General features: G+C 55.7%; 1 protein-coding gene across 15 annotated transcripts in view; it reads left to right on the top strand.

Annotated features, from left to right (window-relative positions):
• PTPRS (protein tyrosine phosphatase, receptor type S) overlaps positions 1-23,320 on the top strand; it is a 110,953-nt gene that overhangs the window by 35,532 nt on the left and 52,101 nt on the right. For 12 of the 15 annotated variants that reach the window (XM_027547360.1, XM_027547349.1, XM_027547361.1 and 9 more), the window contains exons 2-4: positions 9,356-9,557; positions 16,717-16,862; positions 17,407-17,548. In XM_027547360.1, the coding sequence (XP_027403161.1) occupies positions 9,467-9,557; positions 16,717-16,862; positions 17,407-17,548 (379 nt within the window). In that variant the 5' untranslated portion in view covers positions 9,356-9,466. Of the gene's footprint in view, positions 1-1,361; positions 1,486-9,355; positions 9,558-16,716; positions 16,863-17,406; positions 17,549-23,320 lie in introns of those variants that run through there. The other 3 variants (XM_027547354.1, XM_027547347.1, XM_027547356.1) reach the window with 2 other exon arrangements.

Here is a 23,320-nt window from a genome sequence, read left to right as displayed (position 1 = left end):
CACAGTGGGGCTCAGGGGCTCCCACTGCTGCCTGTGCACCGCCCCCCCCCCCCCCCCCCATCACAGCCCATGTTCTTTGTCCCGCTGGGCGGTGAGCTTCTAGAGGCTGGGACCTGTCTCAGCTCTGCTGTTTACCCTTGGGCTTTACCTTTCTAGTGATTTGTCATTTTCTGGCTCCAGGCCTTCTGTAGCATCGTGGGTAAGGGTGCTTAGTCGCTGGACCCAAACTTTGGTTCGAATCCCTGCTCTTCCTGACTTGGGTCATTTCTCTCTGTTCCTCCCTAACCCTTTCGGAAAATGGGGGTGATTGACCGTGGGGTGATGTGAGCCATCACAAGGCCTGAAGTATACTTAGATCTCAATACACGCTGGCTGTGGGAGTCGTCCTGAGCCATCGGGATCCGTGGTGGAATTCGCCTGGAATGGGATCAGCCGGGGGAACCGGCCCCCCGCAGCGGCCCATGGTCTCTGTCAGGCTTCTTTTCCCTCCCTGACCACTTCCCCAAGCTCCCAGGACCTACTGGGCCTCCGAATTCCCGGCCTCTCCCTCGGAGTTTTCAAACCCGCACCGGGGCAGCAGCGCCGGCCGGGATTGGCTGCCTGGGTGGGGCCACCCCTCCTTCCCCACCCTGCTGCCCTGTCTTCCCCTCCCCCTCCGGATCGGGTGTCTCGGGCTTGGCACGGTGGCCCCATCTGTTTCCAATCTGGCCCTGTGCTCTCCGCCCCCTCCCCAGGGTTGTGGCTCGGGTGGGGGGCCTGTGCCACAGTGTTCCCGTTCGCCTCCCCACCCCCAAATACCCCCAGCCCCCTACTGGACTCCCAGAAGAAGGAAAGCCTCTTTGTGCCTGCGCCCCTCCCCCACCCTATGGGCTTCTGTGTTCGTAGGGGGCGCGGCCTCTGCCATCCAACCCAGACGGGGAGGGGATTTTCTGCCCCTTCTTCGACCTCCTGTATTTGGGTCTATTTGGGGCGCCCCCTCTGATGCCCTGTCCAGCATCCAGTCTCTTTATCCGTTGCCATGGCCACGATCAGCGCCTGGAAGGGAGAGGAGCAGGGTAGGGGGCGCCCTCTGGCATCTGGCCTTCAAAATAGAGGTTCTTGGGCTATGTCCCTTGGGGCGCCCCCTCGGGTATGTGCACACTGCGGGAGGAGGGCACACACAGTGCCCTCCTTGGGGGCCTCCCGGGCACAGGACCCCTATCCACGTAGGCTTCCAGTGCCCACAGATCTGGTTCCCAACTGGTCCCCCCGCCCTACTTCCGGCCAGGCCCCGCCCGAGGTTTGCTCTGGAGCCCCCTCCCCGGGTCCACCCCCTGCCGGCTCCGCCCGTGGCCCCGCCCCGCCCCGCCTCCAGGCCGAGCTCGCTGGGCCTCGGCCTCTCTGAGTACTCGCAGCGCGCGGCGCTCCGGGCGGACCCAGGGAAGGGCTGCAGCCGGCCCGGCCGAGGCAGCGCGGGGCCCCGGGCCCCGATCTCTGAGCCTCAGGGTGAGTGCGTTGGGACCCCCTTCCACCTCGAGGCTCAGTCTGCGCTGGGCTTTGTCTCTTTCTTCACCCCTACTCAGGCTCCCGAGAAGGAGGCGGGGGGGGTACCCTCCGGGTTCCCTGCACACCCCCGCTGCGTGCGGTCTGGCCTGGCTACCCACCAGGGACATCTCGAGCCTACCGCTGCCTGGTGCGCCTCCCCCATTCAGACCGGTCGGTCTATTACTTTGGAAAACTCCAGACCGTTATGCTCCGTGGGGTCCCCTCCCCCGCCTGGCCCCCAGCCCGACCTCCTCTCCCACCTCCTGGGGGTGGAGCCAGGCCCCGGCAGCCTTCGCTCCCAGCCTGGGCGGAGGGGGTGCTCTGATAGCGGGCTTCTGATAGGGGGCTTTGGCATCCTTCCCGCTGGGGACCCGCTCTGCAGAGGAGGTGACAGAACTCCGGGGGTGGGATGGGGGTAGGGGCGTAAGTGGCTCAGATCCTTGCTCTTAGCCGCTCCCCAAAACTCCCAGAAAGTTTTCCTGTGTCTGTCTGTCTCTGCGCCCCTCAGGCCTATGGACTCCAGATTTACTCTCTGCGTCTTGGTGTCTTTAATAAACTGAGGGGTCAGGCAAGTATATCAGCTCCCACCGACCCTCTCTCCATGCCTATCCCCTTGTCCCTAAGTTCCCATGCCTCTGGATCCTCCACTCCCCACCCCCGTTTTGTTTTAATTTTTACATTTTATTATTGAAGTATAGTTGCTTTATAGGGGCTTCTCAGGTGGCTCGGTGGTAAAGAATCCACCTCCCAAACAGGAGACTTGGGTTTGGTCCCTGGGTTGGGAAGATCCCCGGGAGATGGAAATGGCTACCCACTCAAGTATTCTTACCCGAGAATTTTCATGGACAGAGAAGCCTGGTGAGCTGTATCCATGGGTCGCCGAGTTGGACATGACTGACTGACTAAAACAACAAACATACTTGCTTTGCACTGCTGTGTTGGACACCACCCCACCCCCCACCTCTTATTGCCTAGAGAGTCCTGCTTCCCCGATTCCTACTCCAGAGGGGCTTCCTGGAGGAGGGGGAAACCCCTGAGGGGGGCTGGCCCAGCCCTCCAAGCTCTGCCTGCCCCTCGATGAGCCTCCCCTCCATCTCTTAATGCTTGAGCAGTTTCCCTACACCCAAGAGCCATGTCGGCTGACATGGTGGCTTCTTCTGGCCTCAGTTTCCCTCTCTGAAAAGGCCATGAACACAGAAATGGCGTGGATCAAATGGGGCCAGGCATGAAGTAGGCGTCTAATAAACGCACATTCCTAGAGTAGGGAAAAGACTCCCATCCTGGAGGTTGATAGGTATGTGAGGAGTAGAACTATGATGGGAGACACTGGCACTGGGACAGTCCAGAGGGGGCCGTGATCCTGCCTGGGGTATGCAAGAGGGCTTCCTGGAGGCGGTGACAGCTCCACTGGGACCCGAGTATGAGTGTGCAGGCTGAGGTTGGACGGAGAGTGAGGAAAAGGTGTGCTGGGCGGAGGGAACATCGTGCACAGATATCCCTGTGTGAGCCAGGTGATGAATAGGGACACCCATGGGGCAAACAACGCTTGCAGTGCGATGTGATGGAGTTGGCTGTTCTGGGTGGCTGAGGTTAGGAGTCTAGATTTGAATGGACTTTGATGGAAACCATGGAAGGTTTTAGAGCAGAGGAGGGGCAGAGTCCAGCACAGCTACTTCCAGCCCCAGGGTCGAGGGTCAGGACTTGGGCTGAGGACGGGTCCCTGGACGAGTCCACCCTCAGCCTGGGATGAGGAGGTCTTTGGCTACGGCTTGAAGGATGAGTTGACAAATGGGCCCCCTGGAAGGAAGACCTGTATTAGGAAAGGCCCAGAGGCCCGAGGCAGAGCAGTGCGTTCTGAGAACCATGCAAAGAGGGAACAGGGCAGGCCCAGGACATCGAGTAGAGGTGCTAGGGAGCCCGGCAGGTATGAGCAGGGCAGGGGTGCACCCAGATCTTGGTGTTCCAGGCTCCCGCATGAAGCCAGTGTGGGGGACATGCTGGCAGGAGCCACCCTGGCAATGAGGCCCTGCAGGGAGTGTGGACTCTGAGCTTGATTGAGAGCTGGTCTCTGGCCTCAAATCTTAACCCAGCCCTTAACCTTGGTGTGTGACCCTCAACGTACAGCTAGCACTTTCTGAGCCTCAATTTCCTCCTCTGTCAAACAGAAGGAAGCACGGGGAGCACTTGAAAGGGCTGGGCATGTGGAAGGGACACTCCTTACTTCCTCTGGGACTGGGCCTGGCTCCCCAGGCGCCCTGCCCATCCATTCCTGGCTGTGGGGACCCTTGGGGACAGCTTTCAATACAAACCGATGGTCAATTAAAGGCAGAACCCTGGGCCTTGGTCCTGGCTCATTCCTGGAAGGTAGCAGGGCCAGCCTCACCTGGCCTCACCCTGAGCCCATTTCCCCGTGGGAGGACATTGAGGTCCCAAGAGGGAGGGGGCCTCAGCCAGAGCTATGTGGAGTCCACCAGGGGCTGCAGAGGCAGAGCTTGGACTCTGTGTCAACCTTTGGGGACACAGCAACCCAGGGAGGCCGGAGGCAGGAATGCCCACCCTCAAGGGGATCTGAGGCCCTGGGAAAGGGAGTCCAGGCTGCAGGAAAATCCCTGGGCCCAGAAAAGAGGCAACGGAGCCAGAGAGGTATAGGGGGGTGGGGTGGGTGTGATGACCATGAGACTGTGCATCCCTGAGGGACTTTTCCTTTAATAGGGACATGCTACCCAGCCTTCCCTCTGCCTGGCCTTCAGAAATCCCTGAGAGTCAGAGTTGCACAGATGAGCCCCCTGGTCCCCAGGATGGCCCAGACCCAGAGGCGGGGCAGGGAGAGGCAGCAGGGAGTCCTCAGACCCCCAGGAGACCTTGCCTCGTGAGGGCAACACAAAGCCTATTTGCTGCCCAGTCTTGGTCATAATCACCCTTTTATGCTCCCTGCTGTGCGTGGGTACACAAAACTGGCTCCAGGATCGCGTGACCTGCGCCCCGGCGCCTGACTGGAATGGGTGCCCACTCACCTGCTCTGAGCAAAGCCTGGGAGCCCCTAGAGGCTGTCCAGCAGCACCAGGCCCAGAGAAGGTCATTCATTTTCCTGAGATCACACAGCAGCTAGGGAAGAACACAGTCCTATGTTGACATGGCCTGTGGAACCAAGGCTCCGCCCAGCTGAGGGGCTTTGGCAGAGTCTCCATTCCTCTGTGAGCCTCAGTTTCCCCATCTGTGCAGGTTGAGCACCCACCGGTGCCCAGCTGCTGGGCGTGGATGGTGGACAGCTCGGCGCCTGGCACAGAAGCAGGCAGGGATCCACCCTGGGTCCTGGGTTCCTTGTCCAAAGGCTGCTCCCTCCCCTCCTCCTCTCCTCCACACGCTGCGCCCAGCCTCATTGGCCGCACAGGTTATTTCCTGTGACTCTCATGGGTGGCTGTTCCCTTCTTAATGGCCACGCCATCCTCCAAGACCTTGGGGATCTCGCTGCGTCACGCTGCCCCAAAGCTCCCACCTCAGTTTCTCTTTCTCAGCCGTGATGGGGCTGGTGACCCAGGCTGCTTTATGTGTGATGGCCATAGAGAAGGCTTGGCGTGGTGCCAGTCTGGCCACATCCCCTCCCCCCTGCTCAGAGGCCTCCTCCTGAGGCCTCCTTGCCACTACTCTGCCCTAATCTCTCCCCATCTGCTCCTTGCCCTTCCTCATGCTGTTCCCTTCTGTGGAGACACCCACCCCCATTCTGCTTCCCCCTTTAATTCTCAGCCAAGTAATCACGTGTGTGTGCATAAGTCACTTGAGTCATATCCGAGTCTTTGCAACTCCATGGACTGTAGCTCTCCAGACTTCTCTGTCCATGGGATTCTCTAGGCAAGAATACTGGAGTGGGTTGCCATGCCCTCCTCTGGAGGATCTTCCCAACCCAGGGATTGAACCCACATCGCTTAACATCTCTTGCATTGGAAGGCGGGTTCATATTAACATTAAATCTGGAGGTGGTAAGGTCCAGGCAGTGGGCATAGCACATGCAAAGGTCCTGGGACAGATGTGATGGAGGAACAGGGAGCCCCTGTGGCATGAGCAGAGTGAGTGGGGCGGGTGGGTGGAGGAGGTCCTGCAGGGCCTTTTGAGTGGTGGGGAGGACTTGGACTTTTACCCCCAAAGGAAGGGGCATGGGACCTGACTTGGATGCTCACTGGCACCCTCTGGCTTTGAGGGGGGGACAGACAGGGCAGGAGACATGGAAGGTAATGACAGCATTGGTCCAGGTGAGCAATGATGGGACTGGACCAAATAGAGACAGAAAAAAGGGTAAGAAGTAGACAGACTCAGACTAGACTTGGAAGGCAGAGCTGATAGGATTTGTTTATCTTCTCCCCTGACCCCTTGTAGAAGACTCCCACACCCGGGTCTTGGAGGAAGCCAGAGGAGGGGGAGAGGCAGGGGCTTTGCTATAGCAAGATCCTTTAGGAAGGGTGGGGGCCTGAGAGACCCTGGAAATTGGAACCTCTGTGTTCTGTCTGATCCTCTCCTACCCCTATTCCTGCCCCAGGCCTTGAAAGCCCCCAGTGCTCTGTCCTCCCCGCCCCACCCCCCCCACCCCCCTACCCCACCCCCCCCACCCCCCCACCCCCCCGCCCAGCCCAGCAGGCTGGACTGGCCTCTTCGGGGGAGACAGGAGCTGATGGCCGGGCCCTGCCTGTGCCTGGATCAGCCCCATCCTGCCCAGTCATTGAGAAGGCGTGGGCCCAGTGGGTAATTAGGGGCCTCCCAGTTTAGAAGGCAGCTGCCCTTGGCTCCCATGGGGCATGGGGAGCGGGGGAACATCGTGGCTGGGGCCCTTCATGCAGGTGACCCCTGCCCATGCCAACTTTTATTGGAGGTGAGTAGACAGGAACTAGGAGGTCACCCCCACCTTACCCCCATGCCAGGGGGACCTGGCAACCCTGGGTTTGGCAGCCTGTGTTGCTATGCTGCCTCAGTTTCCCTGAGGCTCTGTGCAGGCCTGACCCGCCGATCCAAGTGGTCTGGGCCAGAGCCCTACCCTGTTCCCAGATGGGGCTGAGCCTATGTGCATCTGTGGGCAGCGTCAGCTGCTGTGGTCACCCTGGCCGCAGCTGGCCATGGGCCATTTCTCCAGCTAGGGCCCTCACCGTCCCCGTCAGCCACTTTTGCTCTTAAAGGGCCTGTAGAGGGATTGCCAGGGGAGGTGGCTGGCTCCAGGCTTCCGTTTCCCCATCTGCACATCCTGGACCAGTTGGGTCCCAGTGTGTGTCTGTGGTCTGACTGTGCACGTGCCTGACTGTGTGTGTACACGTGGATGAGGAGGGGGTCTGACTATGCGTTTCTGGGTGTATATTGTCTGGATGGGTGCAAGCTCAGTCTGCTGACTGCCTATCTCTGTCGCCCCACTGTGTGCCCATATCTGAGTCTGGGGGCTGTGTGTTTTCACCTCCCGTCCTCCATGGAGCTCACATCTGCCTCCGTATTCATGTTTGCCCACAACCCAGCTGTGTGTGTATGTTGCCTACGTGACCGTGACCCTGTGTGTACATGTCTCACCCGGCTGTGGATCTGTGGTCTTGGCGTGGACCCGTGTCTGCCTCTGATCTGACTGTTTACATATGCTGTCAGCCCCATTGCAACCCTTTGTCTGGAGCCTGATTTTGTGCCTGTCCGTGTGCCTGTGGTGAGTGTTATTGGCCTGACTACGAAGAATTGATGCTTTTGAACTGTGGTGTTGGAGAAGACCCTTGAGGGTCCTTTGGACTGCAAGGAGATCAAACCAGTCAATCCTGAAGGAAATCAATCCTGAACGTTCATTGGAAGGACTGATGCTAAAGCTCCAATACTTTGGCCACCTGATGCAAAGAACTGACTTATTAGAAAAGACCCTGATGCTGGGAAAGATTGAGGGCAGGAGGAGAAGGGAACGACAGAGGATGAGATGGTTGGATGGCATCACCAACTCGATGGAGATGAGTTTGAGCAAATTCTGGGAGTTGGTGATGGACAGGAAGAGTCGGACATGACTGAGCGACTGAACTGAACTGATGCGTGTGGACCCATCTCTGTCACCTGACTGTACATCTGTGGTGGTGTCTGGTCTCCCTGACTGTGACCTGACTGTGTGCAAGCAGCCTCCATCTCTGTCTGGTCTCACTGTGGTCTAACTGTGTGCCTCTTGAGCCCCCCAGCCCCCACTCTTCTCATCATGATTCCTCCACTCTCCACCCTGGACCATGACCCGGCCACCACCAGCCCAGCCTTCCCCTGGGGCTGCTCTGGGGCTGGGCGAGGTGACCGCAGCTGGGTATTTTGGGAGCCAGAATCACGGGGGCTGCCCCATCATTACGTGGCACCCATCCTTGTGGCCATGGCCTGGACCCACCCAGGGCATGGCCTCTCCCTGTCCCTCCCTTGTGCCCTGGCTAGGGAGGGCACCGGGGAAGGGGCTGTCCCAGGGTTTGGGTCCTGAGAAGGACCCTTCTGCCTTAGCAGAGGTTGAATTCCCGTGGGAGAAACAGACACTGGTGATACACATTCGCATTTGACTTGCAAACTGGGATAAATGCCGTGGAGGATGAGCTCAGTCGTTTCTGAAGCCGTGGGATGTGGCATGGGGGTGGGGGCTGACCTATGAGAGGCAGGGAGGGCTTCCGGAGGAAGCGACAGTGGAACTGAGACCTGTCACGCAGCAGTTGGGGTCGGGGGGAATGGCATTCCTGGCAAGGAACATAGTGGGTTCAAAGGCTCGGAGGTGGGGTTGAGCTGGGGCTGTGTGGCTATACCTCCCAAGGGAGGGGGCAGGAGATCAGCAGGAACGGCTTCCTCTGGGGGTCACAGGAGCCATAGGTGTTAGAGCAGGGCAGGAACCAGCAGGGGTGTTTGGGAGGGAGGATCCATCTGGTGGTCAAAGGGTCCTGGTTTGTAGGGACAGTCGGCAGTGTCACCTGGAGCCTTGGCCTTCAACAGGCTCAGCCTGGGAGGGGAAGGACTTCGATGTTCAGAGTGATTTCTGGTGGGGGGGAGCTCAGCCTGGGTGGGGTTGGGGGGCTCAGCCAAGGTCTGGGGTCTGGGCTCCATTAGAGCTGAGGCTTAAATGGGATCAGGACCCAGCCAGGGGGTGTCTCTGTCCATTCAGGCTGACATAAAAAATATCATAGAGTGAGCAGGATTATAAACAACACTCATTTCTCACGGTTCTGGAGGCCGAAAGCCGAAGATCAAGATGCTGGCAGATCTAGTGTCTGGTGAGAACCCGCCTCCTGATTTGCAGATGACCCTCTTCTAGCTGTGTCCTCGTGGTGGGGGTAGTGGGGGAGCTCTCTGGGTCCCTGTGAAAGTGTTAGCCACTCAGTCATGGCTGACTCTTTGCAACCCCATGGACTGTAGCCCACCAGGCTCCTCTATCCATGGGATTCTCCAGGCAAGAATACTGGAGTGGGTAACCATTCCCTTCTCCAGGGGATCTTCCCAACCCAGGGATCAAACCTGGGTCTCCCACATTGCAGGCAGATTTCTTACCGTCTGAACCACCCAGGGAAGCCCCATTATAAGGGCACTAATCCCATTCATGAGGGCTCCACCACATGACCTGATGGCCTCCCAAAAACCTTTAATACCATCCACATGAAGGGTTAGATTTCAGCATCATGATTTTGTTGGGGGTGGAACACAGACATTCAGTTCATCATAGGGGCTCAGTGCTTTTTTTCTGCTCCTTCATCGCCCCATGACCCTCGAACCCCATGATTCTCCTCTGCCCCTTTGTGATCCTCCAGCTGCCTCCCCCACGAAGGCACCCTGGATTCCTGCTCCCCTCTCACAGCCCCTTTGTTTATCTCTGCAGACGCTGCCCCGTCTGACGCTTGGCTCGAGGCCTCTCTGTGAGGGACCTGGGGGGCTATCCCCCCCTCCAGGGTGGAGGTCAGAGGTCGAAGTTTGCAGGTCACGGCTGAGCATGGCGCCTGCCTGGGGCCATGGTGTAGCGTCTGTGATCAGACCTGTGGGCCTCCTTGTGGTCCTGCTGGTCGGAGGCTGTGCTGCAGAAGGTAAGTGCGGGCATCTGAGTTTGCATGTGCGCATGTGAACACGTCTCCCCACCTCTCCCTGGGGGCCCGTGGTTTTGCCAAGCAGAGCCTTTGTGCTCCGTGAACGAGGCCAAGTAGAATGCTTGCTTTGTGCTGGGTCCTGTGAGATGCAGAGGCAGATCTTAAGGATGGTATTAAAAAGCAGTCATAGTAACAGGGTTGACCATGTGGGTTTCCGAAGGATCGACTCTGCACCCAGACCAGTGGTAAATGCAGACTTTATCTGCCTCCTCTCCCTCCACCTCACAGAACCCAGCTAGTCTCATTACCACCCCCATTTTTGGATCAGAGAAACCAAGGCTCAGAGGAGGAGGCAGGGACTTACTTGAAGTCACTCCTGAAGAAGCCACAGAGTTCACTTTCCCTTGCCACAAGTAGAAACTCCAGTGACCAGTTGGTTGACACACAGGCAATCAAATCTTCGCAGGAGGAGCCAGGGGAGGCTTCTTGGGAGAGAGGGCATTGGATCTGGGGTTTTGTGGGTGTGTAGGAGTTTGCCTGTAGAAAGGGCATTACTGGTCAAGGTGTTATCACATGGAAAGGTCTGGAGTTTAAAAAAAAAAAGTTTCCTGTATTTTGGGGATGGGCAAGGCTGTGTTTGTGGAAGTAATGTGGGAAGGATGAGGGTTGGTCCTGGGCCCAATGCCAAGGTCTGTCTCACAACTAAGGGCCTGCTGCTGCTGCTGCTAAGTCGCTTCAGTCGTGTCCAACTCTGTGCAGCCCCATAGATGGCAGCCCACCAGGCTCCCCCGTCCCTGGGATTCTCCAGGCAAGAACACTGGAGTGGGTTGCCATTTCCCTCTCCAGTGCATGAAAGTGAAAAGTGAAAGTGAAGCCGCTCAGTCGTGTCTGACTCTGAGCGACCCCGTAGGCTGCAGCCTACCAGGCTCTTCCGTCTATGGGATTTTCCAGGCAAGAGTACTGGAGTGGGGTGCCATTGCCTTCTCCGAACTAAGGGCCTAGAGGAGTGTTATTCAGGCCTATAGGGACATTAAGTGTCAAGTCAGCAGAAAAACTGGGAATCCAGTATTAGGCTGGATTTGAATCCTGACTTTGCTGTCAACCTGCTATGTGACTTTGTGCCAATGAGTCAGCCTCTCTCGGTGGCTGTTTCCACCATGATTGAATGAGACTCAGCATCATCCACCTCCCAGCATTCCCAGGACATGGACATGCCATAACCCCTGCATGCTGCCTACACATAGTAGGCCTGCAATCCAGGGTTATCACGAGCATGAGAATTATTGCCCCTGGGTGAGAACACCAGAGACATACACACCTGCTACGTACATTTGTGCTTTTTCTTGTTTTCATAATATTTTACAGTAAATGCCTAACCCACTCAGATCAACTACCACCGTCTGATGAGATGGATGCTGTTCTCCCCATCCCCATTGTACAGATGAGGAAGCTGAGGCACAGTGAGGTTACATTACAGCCAGGAAGCAGCCTGACTGCCTGGTGCCAGAGCCCAGGTTCCTACCCATCACCCCACATTGCCTCTGGGTCAGCGGCCAGACATAACTGGGCCATGATCTGGCCAGTCACCTTCTAGGGCCTGTGTCTTCTGGGCTATATTCCTCATAGTGGGAATGGCAGGCTGAGGGTGGCTGAGCATTTTTAGTTAACTCAGGGTGCCCCCTGCCCTTGGTACTGCTTATACCGGGGCCAGAGCATTCTCTGGGGGGAGGGTGTCCTGGGCACTGTGGGATGTGGAGCACCCCTGGCCCCATCATCTTGATGGCACCCCCACATGAGAACCACTAATTTAACATACACTAGTGGAACAAGTCATAAATCTGTGACTGACAGTTACCAGCCTCAGGCAGAACGGAGCTGAGATTGTTCCCATTTATAGATGAGGAAACTGAGGCCACAGAATGTCTGTGGTGAGGAGTAGGGTGGAAATCACAGTCTGGAGACTCTCCTGACCCGGGTTCAAATCCTGTGTCTGTCATTGGACTATGGCTGCTTCTGTGCTCTCATTCATTCAGTGGGTTTTTAATAAGCACCTACTATTGGTTTAGACCTAGGGGACAAACCAGATATCCCAGCCTCTTTTGGAGCTGATCATCTCATGAAGGACCAACGCCAAGTGTGCAGGATGGTAGACACGCCCAGGAGCAAGACAAACAGAAAGGGAGATGAGCTTGTGAGTGGAGGGTTGGGGGCTGCATTTTAAATGGGTGAGAGGGTGTTACACTGCACCAAGAAGATGGCATCTGAACAGAGTCTTAAAGGAGCTGAGGAGAGTGCCCCACTCATGTTGGGAGAGTGTGGAAAGTGTCCTGGGCAGAGGGCATAGCCTGTGCAAAGGCCCTGGGGTAAGAGGAAGGCCTGGCATCTTGGAAGAAGTGAGAAGCCTGTGTGTCTGGAGCAGAGTGAGTGAAGGGGAGAGCAAGGAAGGGGCAGGGCAGGTTTTGCAGGGTCTTATGCGGAGAAGGCAATGGCACCCCACTCCAGTACTTTTGCCTAGAAAATCCCATGGATGGAGGAGCCTGGTAGGCTGCAGTCCATGGGGTTGCGAAGAGTCGGACATGACTGAGTGACTTCCTTTTCACTTTTCACTTTCATGCATTGGAGAAGGAAATGGCAACCCACTCCAGTGTTCTTGCCTGGAGAATCCCAGGGATGGGGAAGCCTGGTGGGCTGCCATCTATGGGGTCGCACAGAGTCGGACACGACTGAATCGACTTAGCAGCAGCAGCAGCAGCATGCGGCAACCCACTCCAGTATTCATGCCTGGAAAATCCCATGGACTGAGGAACCTGGTGGGCTACAATCCATGGGGTTGCAAAGAGTCGGACTCGACTGAGCAACTTGTGTGTGTGTATGTGTGTGTGTATGAGCTACTGAAAGACATGGGGTTTTGCTCCCTGGGAGATGGGAGACCCAGAGGGCCATGGGCAGAATGAGTGGGCAAGACCTGAGTCAGATACTCACAGGTCCCCTCTGGCTGCCAAGGAAGGACTGGCGGAGGTGGGGTGAGGGAACCAGAGCAGAGGGTGAACCACCGCAGGGAGAGTGACCCAGGGCATTAACGCCAGGCATGTAGCCACGCTACTTCAGTGGGTGCTCCCTCAGGGAGTCCTGTACTTACTGATTATTTATATCCGACTGAGGATCCGACCCATAATCCCCTGCACTGAAAGTGTGGAGTCTTAACCACTGGACCCCCAGAGAAGTCCCTGCAGTTGTTACTACTGTATCCCTATAGGTATTGGTAGTGGCCTAGACTCAAACCCAGGTCTCCATCTCCAAAGCTGGGGCATCTTGATCCCAAGAGGTGGTCTGCTTAGCAGGAGCCCTGACACCTGGGTGGTCAGCGGAGGGGCTGTGGGCACCATGATTGGCATTGCCAGCTTCAAGGAGAGTAGCCCAGGTCCTCAGGGAGCTGCTTGGGTGGGGGCTGTCAGCGGGAGAAAGCCCAGGCAGGCAGCTGGGATGTCCACCGCCCAGCACCAAAAGGAGCGGTTTCTGCCCCAGAAACAGCTCTTGGTCCTGGGGGACCTTCCCAGGACGCGGTGTGGCTGGCCCAGCCTGGATTGGAAGGGACGGGAGGGTGGGTGGGGCTCTACCTCCGGCACCAGATTTTCCTCTGCAGAATCTGAAATGGAAAAACAGAAATCGAGCCAAGCCCTTCCCAACCTCCCAGTGCTGTTGGCATCACCACTCTGAACCTCAGTCTCTTCATCTAAGAAATGGAAACACCCAGGGTGCTCTCTGTCACCAGAAACCCACAACCCTGTGTATCAAGTGTACAGTGTGCAAAGCTTTGGGAACCAAGTGGGACCAAGTTGGAATAGCTCTTGCCCATCACAAGCTGGGTGAGCAGGGGCCAGTCAGTTACCCTCTCTGAGCCTCGGAATAGAGCTGGTGTGAGAACAGGCCCAGCACAAAAGGAACGCTTGCTTGCCTAACTGCAGCCATACCCCAGTGTCTTTCTTGTGTCTGGAGCCCCTTTGCCAAGAAGAGGAGGGGAGGGTTGTCCAAATAAGAGACTTTAAGCATCCACAAGAATTAGTCTAATGGGAGATGCAGCGGGCGGAGAAAGCTTTTCTGGGCTGGCTGGGCTCCCAGAGCTGCCTGGACGTAGGCTGAGAGGCGTCTGCCCTGAAGAGAGGGGGAGCCAGGGAGCGAGTGGGCAGCTTCATTACTCAGTATTTGGCAAACATCAGGGTTCAAGTGCCTCCCAGGTGGCGCTAGTGGTAAAGAACCCACCTGTCAACGCAGAAGACGTAGGAGATGTGGGTTTGATCCCTGAGTGGGGAAGGTCCCCTGGAGGAGGGCATCGCAACCCACTCTGGTATTCTTGCCTGGGAAATCTCATGGACAGAAGAGCCTGGTGGGCTACAGTCCATAGGGTTGCAAGGAGTCAGACATGACTGAAGCGACTTAGCAAGCACACATGCACAGGGTTCAAAGCCCCAGTTTTTCAAGGGTCACCGAGCTCAGGTAGTATGAAGGAGTCCCCGGGAGTGGGGTCCATTTCACACCCACCCTGCCAGTTGGCACGGGACCAAGTATTTCAGCCCAGTGTGATCAGGGCTGTGGTGGAGGGGGGCACCCAGGGAAGGATGGGGATAGAGGCGGTCCTGACCCAGTCAGTGGTAATCCAAGAAGGCTCCCTGGGGGAGGTGCTGGCCGAGCAGAGGTTGAAGCTGCCAGATGCAAGGAGGAGAAAGGACAGTGCAGGCTCTCGTCGAATCTCCTTCCCTGGATTGGAGGGTCCTCGGGGTGTGTCCCCGGCCCCGCGTGGTAAACAGGCAGCTGGATGCTTTTCCCTCCCTGCAGCTGGCTTCTGCCCTTCCTTCCAGCAGCTCCCGAGGGAGGGTTTTTCCCAGAAGCAAGATTCCCGACCCAACTGCAGTGACTTTCCCCCCTGACCTTGGCTGGGGACGCTTATGGCCCCAGTCACCGTTCCAGGAGGAGGGGCAGGCCCAGCCCGGGGCTGCTTAGCATGGAGCAGCAAAACCATGTCAGTCAGGCTCTGGGCCTGGTGGGTGAGAGGAGCAGAAGATGCGGGCTTAGGGTCAGAGAGACCCAGGTTCAAACCCCAACTCACACAAGCTCGTTAACCTCTCTCAAGCTGCACAGTCCTCTCTGTATAATGGGATGAACAGTCACCTCCTCGGTAGACAACACAGGAGTTGAAGGAGGCCACACATGTCTGCACGCAGTGGGTCTACTGATTTTCCAAGGAGATGGCCAGTGTAGACTCACAGGGTCATATCAATGGGAGCACAGCCTGAAATGAGGGAGGTGAGGCCAGTCAAGCCATGGGATTAGGGACTCTGTATTTTGTTCAAGACCCATCCTGAGTCACAGATGGTAGAAATTGGGGTTTGTGGAACCTGAGGTCTTCTTGAACTTCTCAGCACTCCTGAGTAGCCAAAACTTTCTAGATGAACCTCTGAGGCCCAATTGTTGCTCAAACTGGAGTTATTGATCCTCTATGCCTCAGATCCCAAACTTGTACTTAATATATTTCTTCAATCTACTCACCTTTCTAGTCAAACCTTACAGAAATAATAATTGCAATTTATCTGCAAATACTTCTCAGTCTAAAAAAGGCACCAGGGTGTGAAGCCTCCCTCCCCCTAAGTCTGGCTACCTGCTTTCTCCTCTCAGAGGCAGGTGTTGTTTCTACACACACACACACTTTACCCATTTTCAGTTTTCTCATCACACAAATAACACTCACTACACATTTTACTCCTCATTTTTTGTCCATTTTGTAGGGTATCTTACATTCCTTCCCAAGTAGCTCATTACAGAAGTATCCTTGTCCCTTTTTACAGCCGCATAATATTCCACTTCGTGGGTGGCCGTATTCATTTAATGATCCCCTTTTGTTGGATAGATGGGTTGTTTCCTTCAGGACCTTCTAAGCATGTTGCAGCCCTTAAATCTGTTGGCAAAACTCTGAGAAACAACTGAATTCATTTTATGGGATATCTTATATCTTTACTATGGCTGGAAATCCAGGATCCCTTTGGGCAATTTAAAGGTTACTGTGAAAAGTCCATAAAAAAAAAGAGAACAATGTTAATGAGCTCTCACCAGGTGCTATAGCCTGAGTGAGGTCCAGACTTGAAGCTGTCTAGGTATAAAAGACATCCTAACTCCCACGGGAGACTTACCTGGGGAGATTTTAGCACATCACATCATCATGAGGGACAGAGGATGTGGGCACAGGACCAGCCCCATTCAAATCCCTGCTCAGCCCCTGGCTGGCTGTGTGTCCAAGCAGATGGCTTGCTTCACCTTTCCTGTGTGTGAAATAAGGATTATGGTGGCTCTGCTCACCCAGCACTGTCAGAAGAATTTTTTTTTGAGGGGGGCTACACTGCACAGCGTGTGGGATACTAGTTCCCCAACCAGGGATCAAACCCACACCCCCTGCATTGGAAGCTTAGAGTCTTAACCACTAGACCACCAGGGAAATCCCTGCCAGAAGAACTGGATGTTTCTGAGTGTACACCATTTGCATACAGTAGGTGCTCAATAAGCATTTGCTCTAGTGGCTGGCAGCATCCAATCACCTGTTCTGAGCTTTGGCCTCCTTCTCTGACCCTTCGTGTTTGGACACCTCCCACAGATGAAGAGGCTGGCGCCTTGGGTTCGAGCGCTGGTTCTGACCTCGGGTCCCTTGGTCACCCCCCGCCTCCCTGTTCAGTGCCTCAGTTTCCCCACCTGTACCATCGGGGGATTAGGCCAAGCTATCTCTTCCCAAGCCATGTTAGGACCAAGGACCCTCCAGGGTTTGGCTGGTCACTACTGAGGGCTGAATTTGGGGACCCTAGATTCTCGGGGGTCTCCCCTCCCACTTTCCTTTGTGGCACTACATCTGAGTGGGTGTGCCCACAATGAGGCTGTGTCCATGTGTGTGTGTGTGGCTGTTGTATCCATAGCGGGGAGGTGGGGTGCTGGGCAGGCCCGGGGTACCCATGGAGGGTGAGCAGTGCCACCATTTCTCCTTCGTCCTCTCCAGCCCTCCTGTCGGGCCCACGTGGTACCTCTGTGGCCAGGCGCACTGGAGGGTATGTTTACCTGGCCCCATGGGGTCCTGGTCACATGCCCAGGCCCACCAGAGCCCCTTTTCCTCTTCTCTCCCCAGAGCCCCCCAGGTTCATCAAAGAACCCAAGGACCAGATCGGTGTGTCAGGGGGCGTGGCCTCCTTTGTGTGTCAGGCCACGGGCGACCCCAAGCCGCGGGTGACCTGGAACAAGAAGGGCAAGAAGGTCAATTCACAGCGCTTTGAGGTGAGTGGCCAGGGAAGGGAGGGGAGACAGCCCAGGGCCAGCCCCCCGACCCCACCCCACCCCCGCCATGGGGCCATGGCCGCTCAGCCATGGAAGCCGTCCCAGGAACATTCCTACGTGGAGCTGGCTCCCTCTCCATCTGGGACCCTTCTCTTCGTCCACCACCTCCCTGGCAGGTACAGGGAGACACGTGCTCCGTGAGGGCTCTGCCAGGCTCGCTTGTTCTGCCACCTGTGTGCTGTGTGTCCTCAAGCAGTGCCCTGCCTCTCTGAACCTTTATCTCACAGAAGGGAATTTGCAACCCTGTGCCCATGTCCACGGTCAGACATACACGTTTCCACATTTTGCATGCCTGTCCCCAGACTTACGTGTGTGTGTCACGAACCCATGTACACACAATACCCTTTACTTGTACAGACCCAGTTTTCTGCCTTCAGTATCTATACAGGGCCTGTACACACACGTGTGTATAGCCCCCAGCTCCTCTCCTGATCACCCCTGGGACTCCAGCCTCACCCTGACCTCTCTCCCCTCCCCACGACAGACGATCGAGTTCGATGGGAGTGCAGGGGCCGTACTGAGGATCCAGCCACTCCGGACACCCCGAGACGAGAATGTGTATGAGTGTGTGGCCCAGAACTCAGTCGGGGAGATCACCGTCCACGCCAAGCTCACTGTCCTCCGAGGTATCGGGCTCCCCAGGGTGTGTGGAGGAGGCCCTGGGGCCTGGTTTTGGGGACAGATACCAAAGGGATCCGTGAAAGTCTTGCTTTGGATTTTCACTTGTGGGGGACTTTGATCTCCTTTTTTTAGCCCATAATACCACTGGGTCTTAGAGCCTTCTGGTAGGAATTTATTGAGCCTTTGCAGAAAAGAAGAGCAGCCTGTTAAGAGACTGGCACAAAAGGTGCATCCAACTGAAATGGAGAATTCATTTGTTCATGTAATTAAAATGTTTGTGGATTATAACAGCTTCAGGTTCAGCTGGATCCAGGAACTCATACCATGTTCCAGGGTTTATCTTCAGACTCTGGGTGTTCTCTTCCCTATCAGCTGTATTCTCAGTGATATCTCCCCATTAGCTCCAGACTCTGGGGCCTGTACACGGAAGAGAGGACTAAGTGACTCAGGACTGTTCATTGACCCACCTTGGGTCAGATGACCATCCCTGAGCTTGTCACTGTGGTTGGAAGAAGAAATACTCTGATTGGCAGAGTTTTCCCTGAAGTCAAGGGTGGGTCAGCCCATGTAGACAGAGTGAATAAGGGGTGGTCTCCCCAAAGAAACAAAGGAGAAATAGCTGGCTAGGCAGAAGCAGCTAACCACACCTTCCCACACATTCCCATGGATCCTTCCTGTGGACTGCCTGCTGGCCTCCATAGGCTGGGGCACCAGGAAATGGCTTCCTTATTGTAATACAGCATCATTCAGACAGTCTTACTGCAAACCCGCCTCCCATCTGCCCACCAGCTGCTCCCAACTGCCTTCTCCCTTGCAAGGTGATTAATTTAACCTAGGGGCCTGCAACTTGAGTTCACATCCTGGCACTGCCATTCTGTAGCTCTGTGACCTTGGGCAAGTTAATGAACCTCTCTGAGCTGCAGTTCCCTCACCTCCAAAGTGGAATAATAATGATGTTCACCACAAGGGATTGTTACACAAACCACAGAAGTGGACAAAACAAGTCCGGCACTAACGGTGCTGTGTGGGGACAAGCATTTGGTTGGTGCTACCTATCTGATATTATTGCCATCATTGTTGTTCTGATTGTGACAGGACAGCTGCCATCAGCCATTGTGCAGCTGTGGGGTGGGTTCTGCCTGTCAGCTACAGCGCCACTCTGACCCTCTCTGATCTCTAAGAAAAAGCCATCTGGGACTTCCCTGGCAGTCTAGTGGTTAAGACTTTGCACTTCAGCTGTAGGGGACACAGGTTCGATTCCTGGTCAGGGAACTAAGATCCTGGTATGCCACGTGGCCCAAAGAAAAAAAAGTACAAGTCACTGCCAGCCATTAGGGGGCAGGTGGTCCCCCCATGTGGCTCCCAGGTTGGGAGTCACCCAGTGTCCTCTCTGGCAGCTTGGAGCCCTGGGAGGAGCCGTCATATTGGCCACAGGGCCACTTGATCCCAGACCCTGATGTGTGCCCGCCCTCGTCTGTTACCACCTGGAAATTCCTAGTAATTTTCGAACAAGGGGCCCCATAGTTTCATTGTGTGTGGGGCCTGGAGCTGGTTCTGCTAGGGGATGGAGGAAGGGGGAGGGGAGGGGAGGAGTCCGCCTGCCCCAGTCCGCCCCGCCTCTTCCCAGCAGATATTTTTGCCCTGACCTTTCCCCGGGCACAGCCTGGCTCCCGCTGTACACACACCACCCGCCCCCCGTCCCCCACCCCTCCGCCCCCCGCCCCGCGTGCCAGCCTCCATTGTAAGCGCTCAGAGAGTTTAAAGGACACGCTGTGAATCTATTAACTGCCCAGTCTCTGGGAGTCTGGGAAAGACACATCTCCGCTCCCTGCCCCCCATCTCGGCCCTCAGCATCTCTCTGTTCTCAGGCCGCCTCAACAGACGTGGTGCTTGGGCTGGGCGCTCAGCCCAGAGCGTTTGACCCGGAGCGCCTGTCCCCCTGTCTCCTTTGAGCCCCAGGGACCCGCCAGCTGAGCGGGAAGGTCCAGGCTGCTGGGCCCAGCCCTCCCCCCCACCTCTCTTCCCCCGCTGCCATCTGATTGTGGACGCTGCGCACGCCTCTCACGCTGTTGTTTTAATTAAACTCCGAGGAATCCAGCACAATGTGGTACTCGATGAACATTTTTGTTTAATTAGGAGCTCTTGGTAACGTCAGGCGGCCGCAGCCTACCCCCCCACCCTGGCTGGCTGCTGCCCACAACGCACGCCCCTCCCCCGCGGGGCTGCACGCACCCAGGAAGTGCTCACGTGTGGACACACGTGGGGTGTGGGTGAGCACACATGCACACCCGTGTGCACACACACAGGAAACGTCAGCACAGAGGGACCCTGGCAGCCCCAGCCTCCAGCATGTCTAGGCCAGCTTTGAGCACCCAGACTTGAGGCCTGGTTATCTTGGCCCGACCCTCCAGTGACGTCATCAGTAGCCAATCAGGATCATGCAGTGAGGTGGTCCAGGCCTCCGGGCCCAGGAAGAAGGAACTGGGTGTGAAACAGCTCAGCCTGGATCCAGCCGCTTTGACCCGACAAGTCCAGGCCCAGCTTGGGGGTTCTGCAGTCATTGGCTCCATCCAGCTTCCTCCAGATTTAGCCCAGCTTGGGTTCGAATTCCAGTCTTGCTGAGACTGGACTGTATGACTCAGGGCAGGTGTGCCCAGTGTTTGAACCTCAGCTTTCACCTCTGTGAAATGGATCCCTTCTCAGAGGCAGATACAGGAAATTACCTAACATTGCCTGGTACATACTTAGTGCTCAGGTTTTGGGACTCACGCTGTTTTCCTCTATGAAGTGACTCCTGCCTGGACAGGAACCACAGCTCTGTTGTTTAACTGCGGACATGGGGTGATAGTATCCCTGCCCACCTCTCCCTCACCCGGTCCTGGCTTCCTGCACCCTCCAAGTACTTGGGTCTCTATTCTCTCCCCACATGGTGTCTTCTTGCCTACCTCTTCCCCAGTCCCCTGTCCATCCCCCAATAGCCCCGCCATACCTTGTTTCCCTCTTGGGCATCTGTAATCAAATAAATGAGTGTTATTTCCTTTTTACGCAAATAGCAGCTTTGTCTATACCAGGAAGTGGCAAGCTTCTCCTGTAAAATGCCAGAGAGTAAATATTTTTTACCCTGCAGGCCAGAAAGTCTTTGTTGCAACTTCTCAGTTCGGGCCAGCTGCTGGGGATGATGAGGAAACCAGTGGGTGTGGCTGTGTGCCAATAAAACTTTATCAACAAAAATAAGCAGGGGGCCGGACTTGGCTCAAGGGCCGTAGTTTTCAATCCTTGGTCTACACATCTTTCACTTTGTCCAGTTAGCAGTGCATCTTGGACTTTGTTCTGAATCTGTAAGGTGATTCCTTCTGCTGTTTGGGGGACCTGCCCTGTGGATGGCCTGGCCTGTGTATAATGAGGGTCTGTTGACAGACATTTAGATTGTCGCCAGCCTTTTGCTGTTAGTATTGGCACCTTGGGAATACCTCTGCCTTCCTCCTTGGTGTACGGGCTTAGGGGTCTCAGGTGGGTGATGCCAAGTCACCCCCACCCCTGGTTCCACGGGACCAACACACATTTCTGCCTGCCCCAGACAAGCAGGCCTGTGTCTTCTGTCTCATCAGCCCTGTATGCAGTCACTTTCTTGTCACTTGTCACTGTATCACTTGTTCATTGGGGTGGGATGAGGACTGTGTTAGTTTGCTAGGGCTGCTCTAACGAAGTACCACCATCTGGGTGGCTTACTTCACATGTTTTTGTTCACAGTCCTGGAGGCTGGAGGTCCAAGATCAAGGTGTCGGCAGGGTTGGTTCCTTCTGAGGCCTCTTTCCTTGGCTCAAAGACAGCCATCTTCTCCTCCATCTGTGTATGATCTCTGCTCTGTGTGTGCCTGGGTTTTAATCTCCTCTTCTTAGGGGGACACCAATCCTGTTGGATTAGGGTCGCACTAGTACTGCCTTTGACTTAATGATCTCTGTAAACTCCTTATCTCTAAATATAGTCTAATTCTGAGGTCCCGGGGGTTAGGGTTTCAACCTATGAATTGTTGTTCAGTCGCTAAGTGGTATCTGACTGTTGGCAGCCCCATGGACTGCAGCATGCCAGGCTTCCCTGTCCTTCACCAACTCCTGGAGCTTGCTCAAACTCATGTCCCTTGAGTCGGTGATGCCATCCAGCCTATTCATAGGGTTTCAACGTGTGAATGCGGGTGGGGTGCATTTCAGCCCATAACAAGGGGATGGTGGGTGTTTTAACTGTTGCTGAGGTGGTATGCCCCACCCCAGGGAACCCTTTGTCTATTGTGGATGTGAGGCCAGACTGGAGCTGCGGTATTAGGGGTCAGAACAAAAGGAACCAGAAGTCCAGGTGCTGAAGGGGGGAAGGCAAAGTGTACAGGAGGGGGCAGGACCTGCCAGGAGGCCCTGAAGCCGCATCCCCCCTCCCTGGTGCCAACTCCAGCTGAGTCAGGCCGCGGAGCCCATGGCGCGACATGCAGGTTACACGAACGGAGGCCACCCGGCTTGTCACCTTGGTTGTGTTAGTTTCAGGTGGCACAGCAGTAAAGAATTCTCCTGCCAACACAGAAGGCACAGGTTCAATCCCTGTGTCAGGAAGATCCCTGGAGGAGGGCATGGCAACCCATTCCAGTATTCTTGGCTGGAGAATCCCATGAATGGAAGAGCCTGGTGGGCTACAGTCCATAGGGTTGCAGAGAGTCAGACATGACTAAATACGCATGCATGCTAAAAACCAGCAAAGTGAATCTGTTATACAAATACACGTATCTACTCTTCTTCAGATTCTTTCCCCATATAGGCCATTATAGAGTACTGAGTAGAGTTCCCTGTACGATCCAGTAGGTCCTTATTCGTTACCTGTTTTATATGTAGTGGTGTGTATGTGTCAAGGGAACCACATTCTTACCCATCACTAGAACATGGGGACCAAGTCTCCAGGGAGAGGTATTTTCTCCCCCCCCCACCTCCATCCGGAGGCTAACCAGTGAATAGGGAGACCGAGGCCAGGAGGCATGCCTCTCACAGATTAGGAGTAACTGAGGCTGAGTCATTCGCTCATTTATTGAGCACTTACTGTGTGCCAGGACCTACATGGGGTGGTAAGGACACGGCAGAGACACAGATGCGTTGTGATCTATGGAATTCGATGTTTGGATTTTCTAGAGTACGGGAGGGTTTTACTTTTTATTATTAGTTTTTGACCACACCATGAGCACGTGGGATCTTAGTTCCCCGATCAGTGATGGAACCCATACCCCTTGCAGTGGAAGTGCAGAGCCTTAACCTCTGGTCCATCGGGGGATTTCCCAGGGTGTTTATAACTTGTGACTGCGAGTTTTGCCCAAGGTGATGCTGGAGGGGGCCTGATGACTTTGGGGGACCAAGGTCACTGGTGTGGCTGGATGGAGAGAGTGAGAAGAGTGAGGCTGGCCCAAGATGGGGCTGCCAAGGCCACTGGGGACCAGTGCCAGGCAAGGAGCCTGGGTTCTTCTGGAGGGTGGAGGAGACTACAGCAGGGCGGGCGACACAGGGTGGTGTGGCCCTGTTTCCATTTCGAAAAGCTCCCTCGGGCTGCTGTGATGTAACCCAAGGGCTCTGTAACTTCAGCACTGTTGACATCAGGGCCGTTCTGGGCACTGTGAGGGGTGGAGCAGCATCCCTGGCCCCCACCCACTTGATGCCAAGAGTGACAACCATGGACATCCCCAGACGTGGCCCAGTGTCCCCTGGGGGCAGGATTGGCCCCGATCAGAGACACTGGTCTAGCCTGATGCC

This window comes from Bos indicus x Bos taurus, chromosome 7 (assembly GCF_003369695.1).
Source record: "Bos indicus x Bos taurus breed Angus x Brahman F1 hybrid chromosome 7, Bos_hybrid_MaternalHap_v2.0, whole genome shotgun sequence".
Lineage (NCBI taxonomy): Eukaryota > Metazoa > Chordata > Mammalia > Artiodactyla > Bovidae > Bos > Bos indicus x Bos taurus.
The sequence above is the reverse complement of the archived record's forward strand: the minus strand, read 5'-3'. Positions and strand labels throughout refer to the sequence as shown.